The sequence below is a fragment of the Lemur catta genome, chromosome 16 (genome assembly GCF_020740605.2).
Source record: "Lemur catta isolate mLemCat1 chromosome 16, mLemCat1.pri, whole genome shotgun sequence".
Lineage (NCBI taxonomy): Eukaryota > Metazoa > Chordata > Mammalia > Primates > Lemuridae > Lemur > Lemur catta.
In genome coordinates this window covers 670,083-677,316 of record NC_059143.1, presented here as the reverse complement: position 1 = coordinate 677,316, position 7,234 = coordinate 670,083, and the positions used below count along the sequence as shown (strand labels likewise).

Genomic DNA, 7,234 nt, shown 5'->3' with positions numbered 1-7,234 from the left:
TTTTCATGAGCCCCCGAGAGCCCAGGGTCACGTTAAATGTAGGGGGCACTCCGGTGAATTTCTTGGTAGATACTGGAGCTACACATTCTGTTTTGCAGAAAGCAATAGGACCCATATCGGAGGTAAAAACCTCCATACAAGGGGCTACAGGAAAAACTAAATCCTATCCATGGACTAGGACTCGAATAACTAACTTGGGAAAAGGAACAATTACTCACTCTTTCTTGGTCATTCCTGAATGCCCATATCCACTTCTAGGCAGAGATCTGTTACACAAATTAAAGGCCACTATAACCTTCCAGGGAGACGTGACCGAACTCTCGTTCGATCAAAGCCCTTCTGCTATGCTCCTCACGTGCCCCTTATCAGAAGAATATTTGCTAACTGAAGAAATTTCTGAAGAGGTTAAATTGAATAGATACCTACAGGAGTTACAATGTAAAATACCTGGTGTCTGGGCAGAAACTAATCCACCCGGACTAGCTTCCCACCGCTCCCCCATTATTGTGCAATTGACTAGTACCGCCACACCGATACGCGTACGGCAGTATCCTATTAGCTTAAAGGCAAGAAAAGGAATTGCCATTCACATAGCAAGACTTAGACAGGCAGGAATTCTGGTGCCTTGTCAGTCGGCTTGGAATACTCCTTTGCTCCCAGTCCTGAAGCCGGGGACGAATGATTATCGACCGGTACAGGACCTGAGGGAGGTAAATAAAAGAACTGAGACTATCCACCCAACGGTGCCTAATCCATATACTCTTTTAAGTATGCTGCCTCCAAACCATCAAGTCTACACGGTGCTGGACCTGAAAGATGCCTTCTTTTCACTTCCATTGGCGGCGGTAAGTCAGCCCATTTTTGCTTTTGAATGGATTGACCCAGAGGGAGAATACTCGGGACAGTTGACTTGGACTCGATTGCCACAGGGGTTTAAGAATTCCCCCACTCTGTTTGATGAGGCATTGAGTCAAGATTTGGTTCAGTTTCGACAGAACCATCCCCAGGTGACTCTGCTGCAATATGTGGATGATCTCCTTTTGGCTGCACAAGACCAGGCAACATGCAAAAAGGCAACTGAAGATTTATTGCTTGAATTGGCCCAGTTAGGGTATAGAGTCTCTGCCCGGAAAGCTCAATTGTGTACTCCAGTAGCCACATATTTGGGTTATGAACTAAAGGGAGGAAAAAGAACTCTCTCCACAGACAGAGTTCAAGCGATTTTGAGAATTCCACAACCTCAAACAAAGAAACAAGTGAGGGAGTTCCTGGGTGCAGTAGGATATTGTAGACTTTGGATTCCTAAGTTTGCTGAAATAGCAAAACCATTATATGCAAGTACTGGGGGAAAAGGAGAAACCCTAGTATGGACTGAAACTGAAACAGAAGCTTTTGAAAGTCTAAAGCGGGCACTTGTGAATGCCCCAGCACTGACCCTGCCTGACGTGACTAAGCCTTTTAAGTTATATGTGGCTGAAGCACGAGGAATAGCGAAGGGGGTGTTGACACAGGAGTTAGGACCTTGGAATAGGCCGGTAGCCTATTTATCAAAAAGGTTGGACCCAGTAGCCTCAGGATGGCCAGGGTGTGTGCGTGCCATTGCGGCAACTGCTGCCTTGGTGAAGGAGGCCCTGAAGCTGACTTTGGGGCAGGATTTATGTGTAATTGCCCCGCATTCAATAGAAACCTTGCTAAAAAGCCCTCCTGATAAGTGGCTGTCAAATGCTAGAATAACACAATATCAAGTGTTGCTATTGGATCCGCCTAGAATTAGGTTTTTGAAAACTGCTTCCCTTAACCCTGCTACCCTACTTCCGGACACAGAGCCATCAGAACCTTTGCACGATTGTTGTGAGATACTGGAATCCTTGACAAGCCTGCGGCCTGACCTTACAGACCAGCCTTGGCCGGACCCTGAGGAAGAGTTATTTACGGATGGAAGCAGCTATGTGGATGAAGGAATAAGGTATGCAGGGGCGGCAGTAGTTACTAAGGACCGGGTTATATGGGCACAAGCCCTCAACCCAGGGACGTCAGCTCAAAAGGCCGAACTTGTTGCCTTAACTCAAGCCCTCAGGTGGGGAAAAGACAAAGTTGTTAATATTTATACGGACAGCAGGTATGCTTTTGCTACTGCACATGTTCATGGGGCACTCTACCAAGAACGGGGCCTTTTAACTTCAAGTGGAAAAGAAATAAAGAATAAATCTGAGATTTTAGCTCTTTTAGAGGCTATATGGCTGCCGAAGAAAGTGGCCATTATTCATTGTCGGGGGCATCAGAATGAGAGTACCCCTACAGCGAAGGGAAACATGTTTGCTGATGTCACTGCTAAGGAAGCTGCCCGAAAACCAGTGGGGCCTCTCCATATTTTGCCTGTTCTGCCTGAGCGACTCTTGCCGCCCTCGCCGGTTTATTCAGAGGGAGAATTGGAATTGGGAAGGACTCTAGGAGCAACCACCGATCCGGGAGGTTGGAAAATCCTTCCAAGTGGCAGAACCTTAGTCCCACAGCACCTGGGTCGCCGGTTAATTGAACAAATACATCAAAGCACGCACCTAGGAAGCACGAAGGTGGCAGAACTGCTTCAACGAGACTATTATATACCTAATTTGCATCAGATGACCCAACAGATTACGGCCGGATGCCTGACATGTGCGCAAGTTAATCCAGGTAAAAGATTGAACCCCCTCCCCGGAGTCCGGTTGCGAGGACAAGCCCCTGGGGAGCAATGGGAAACTGATTTCACGGAAATCAAGCCAGGCAAGTATGGATACCGCTACCTGTTGGTATTCGTGGACACTTTCTCAGGATGGGTAGAAGCATTTCCCACGAAATCAGAAACAGCACAGGTAGTAGTAAAGAAGTTAGTAATGGAAATTGTACCTAGATTCGGCCTTCCTTTAGCCCTGGGGTCCGACAATGGCCCGGCATTCATTGCCAAAACTACTCAATTATTAGCTCAGGTATTACAAATTAAATGGAAGTTACATTGTATTTATAGACCGCAAAGTTCAGGTCAGGTAGAAAGGATGAATAGAACATTGAAGGAAATATTATGTAAGTTAAGAGCGGAGACGGGCGAAGACTGGGTGAGCCTCCTTCCTTTTGCACTATTAAGAACCAGGTGTACTCCATATGTCAGAGGTATAACACCATATGAGATAATGTTTGGCCGTCCACCTCCACTGGTTCCTAAAGTGGGAGAAGAGAAACTAGCTGAATTAAGTGACCACGCTCTTCTTAAATCCCTGCAAGCCTTACAGCTGAGCACCCGGAAGATCCACAACTTAGTCAGGGCTGCACACTCTAGTCTTGCTAATTCTCCTTCTGATAAAGTTTCTCTCCAGGTACAGCCCGGTGACCTTGTTTGGATAAAGAAACTCCAGCCCGCTACTTTAGAACCAAGGTGGACTGGACCTTTACCGGTGATTCTCACCACCCCTACGGCTGTAAAGGTGGCAGGGAAACGCCACTGGATTCACCATACCCAAATCAAGAAAGCGACTCCAGTCCAAGAAGAACGATGGACGGCTCGGCCCACCGAAGATCCACTAAAGATAAGACTTTTAAGACATTCCTCTGGAACATCTTGATGGGGGTGGTGGCGACGAGCCCCCACCAGCCTTTAAATTACACTTGGGTGCTCACGCGCACAGTCGATGGGACAGTGATAACTCAGAATGTTACAGTCTTTTCTCCCTTGCTATATTTTGATTTATGTCAACTTTTAGGTAACACTGAGCCTGTGATGGGGTTATTACCTGAAGGGAGGTTCGGAGCCTACGGATGTGGCAATATTAACATAGAAAAAAACATGCAACGTATTAGATATTATGGTTGCCCCACCACAGGCCCCTCGCATTGTCATGCAGATGGACAATACTGTATAGAGTGGGGCTGTGAGACTATAGCTAGTTGGATAAACAGTGACTCTGATATTATATTAACAAAAAAGGCTCCTAGGTGTGTCTCTTCAAATACCTGTAACCCCGTAACTATAAGTATTAAACGGGGCCAGGATCAGACTTGGGCCACAGGGAAGACCTGGGAATTTCACCTGTACGGAGGAGGGGGAAAGAAGGGGCCAGAAGTTTCATTCACTATTCAGAGATTTACCCCCGTTCGTCAATTTAATCCTATAGGCCCAAACCGTGAGATTTATTTAGGACCTGAATTACCGACACAAGCCATCCTAGAGCCTACAACACCAGAAAAGAGCTTGATGTCAGAGCCACGCCGAAAGCCTGTGTTAAATTTGTTAAATTCAGTGTATAAGTTTGTTAACCAAACAAAGCCTAATATAACTCGAGATTGTTGGCTCTGCCTTAATCCAGAACCTCCTTATTATGTAGGGATTGGAGCCATCCGACCCCTAGGTCAAAATGAAAATAATATAAGAAACTTGACTGCTGAAGAAATATATAAGCAACATTTATGCAAATGGGGTCAAAAGCCCAAGCTGACTTTAGAAGACCTACAGGGACAAGGGACTTGTATTTACCCTGTGGGGTTCCCCATATCCCAATCTCCCTATATGGCGTCATGTAACATTACCATTCAACTAAATAATTTGACAGATCCCGAACCTAAAACACTCTTGGTGGCCCCAAATGGCACGTGGTTTGCATGTACTACAGGTATCACCCCTTGTGTCAGACCCGCGGTAATTATGCAAAAGCAGGATTTGTGTGTTCTATCTCATATCGTGCCTCAAGTCTACTTTTATTCAGGAGAAGGCGGACGAGAACATCTTCAAGCTTCTATCCCTTGGCGGCTAAAACGAGCCATTCCAGTTTTGGTACCGTTATTAATTGGACTAGGCATTGCAGGCTCGGCTGCTGTAAGTACTGCGGCCTTAATAACTGAAAATCAAAATTTTAAAATTCTGAGTCACCAGGTAGATTTAGATTTAAGTGACTTGGAAAAATCCATTAGTTATTTAGAACAATCAGTTGATTCACTGGCCGAAGTAGTCTTGCAAAACAGAAGAGGGTTAGATTTATTATTCCTGAAACAGGGTGGATTATGTGTAGCCCTAGGAGAAACTTGCTGCTTTTACGCCAACCATTCTGGAATTATTCAGAATAGTCTTTCCCAGGTAAGAAATAGAATTCGGGAAAGAGAAGAACAAATTAATGCTGGACATAACTGGTATCAAAACTTGTTCACCTGGTCCCCATGGCTCACTACCTTGTTGTCAGCCATAGCCGGGCCATTACTGTTACTTTTATTAATAATACTGATCGGTCCATGCATACTTAAATGTTTAACAAATTATGTTCAAAGGCACATACAAGGGGTAAAACTGATGGTGTTGCGTACTCACTACCATCATATTTGCGATGATGACCTATGATAACTATCAAGGATTTGATATTTCCAAGAAAACCAGTGGGGAATGTGATGGTCTTAGAAAAAATCTTTCCTCAAAATTGACTACATAGGGTTAAATTGTTAAAGAATGTTAGGAGATTCTAACTGATGCTATCTGCTTCTGTACTAAGCTTGCTGTTCTAGTTGATGAAGGAGAAAGGTAAATAGTCCTCGGGGGTTTAACATAGGTATGCTTGATTAAATAGAATAGATGATCTGTACGTTAATGATTATAATCTGCTTATGTCGCTAAGAAGTCTGTAAAATCACTAGGCCCCTGGTTAGTGAAACCTTGAACTATTAATGATTGTCCTGTCTTTGTTCTCTTTGTTTTACTCGTACATGTGTGCAGGCACGTAGCCCTTCTCCGGAGGGGCATAAAAGTCCTGTACAATTGCAGATCGAGGCCACTCTCTCCGAGCAGAGGTGGTCGCCGGCCGGCTAATAAAGACTCCAATTAGACTTTTGATCCTTTGTGTCTGATTTGTGCGCTTTCACCCTACAACACGAAGAAAGAGACAAAACCCCCTTTGCGGGGAGCGCAGCTAACTCCCCACAAACTGGCGTGGTCAACTTAGAGACCTGATCCGAAGAAAGAGACAAAACCCCCTTTGCGGGGAGCGTAGTTAACTCCCCACAATCAGGGAAATGCAAATCAAAACCACAATGAGGTATCATCTCACCCTAGTTAAAATGACTATTATTAAAAAGACAAAAGATAACAAATGCTGGTGAGGATGCAGAGAAAAAGGAATTCTTATACACTGTTAATGGGAATGTAAATTTGTATAGCCATTATGGAAAACAGCACACAGGTTTCTCAAAAAATTAAAACTAGAACTACCATATGATCCAGGAATCCCACTACTGGATATTTATCCAAAAAAAAAAAAGGAAATCAGTATACCAAAGTGAAACCTCCACACCCTCATGTTTATTGCAGCACTATTCACAATAACTTAGGTATGGAATGAACCTACATATACATTAACAGATGAATGAATAAAGAAAAAATTGGTACATGTAAAATGAACTATTATTCGCCACAAAAATGAATGAGGCCAGGCATGGTGGCTCATGCCTGCAATCCTAGTGTATTAGGAGCCAGAGGGGAGAGAATTGCTTGAGGCCAAGAGTTAGACACTGGACTGGACAACATAGCGAGACCTTGTCTCTATAATAAATAAATAAATAAAAACACCAAAAACCCCTTCTTTAAAAAAAAAAGAAAGAAATCCTATCATTCATGGCAACATGGATGAGATTGGAGGACATTATGTTAAGCGAAATAAGTCAGGCACAGAAAGATAAATATCACACATTCTTATTTATATGTAAGAGCTAAAAAAATTGATCTTATGGACGTAGAGAATAGAATTGTGGGTATTAGAGACTGGAAAGGGTAGGGAGAGGGGAAGATAGGGAGAGGTTGGTTAACAGATACAAAATTATGGCCAGTTAGAAGGAATGAGTTCCAGTGTTCTGCAGCAATGTAGGGTGAGTACGGCTAATTATAATTTAGTGCATATTTTCAAAAAACTAGAAGAGAGGATTTTGAATGTTCATAGCACGAAGTAATGATAAGTGTTTGAGGTGATGGATATCCTAATTTCCCTGATTTGATCACTACAGATTGTATGCATGTATCGAAATATCACTCTCTGTCTTATAAATATGTACACTTATTATATGCCAATTAAAAATAAAAGGAAAACAATTAGATGTGTAAGACATAAAAAAGCAGTATTTAAATGAAACATAAAAGATATGAAAAAAAGTAGTCTAAAGAAGAAAAAGAGATGGCAACACAAAGAAAATTAGATGTTAGGGAGAAGGCCAGCTAATTACAAGAATTGGG

The 7,234-nt window shown here is 43.2% G+C and overlaps 1 protein-coding gene across 1 annotated transcript; it reads left to right on the top strand.

The window, feature by feature from the left end:
• Nucleotides 1–751: 751 nt before the first annotated feature.
• Nucleotides 752–5,123, top strand: LOC123621691 (protein NYNRIN-like). The gene is made up of 2 exons (XM_045527603.1): nucleotides 752–845; nucleotides 1,825–5,123. Exon 2 carries the CDS (start codon nucleotides 2,313–2,315, stop codon nucleotides 3,594–3,596), a length of 1,284 nt encoding a protein of 427 aa, XP_045383559.1. The 5' UTR covers nucleotides 752–845; nucleotides 1,825–2,312; the 3' UTR covers nucleotides 3,597–5,123.
• Nucleotides 5,124–7,234: the final 2,111 nt, after the last annotated feature.

Coding starts and splice junctions, on each gene's coding strand:
- LOC123621691 (XM_045527603.1), top strand. CDS start 2,313: ATGTTTGCTGATGTCACTGCTAAGGAAGCTGCCCGAAAACCAGTGGGG.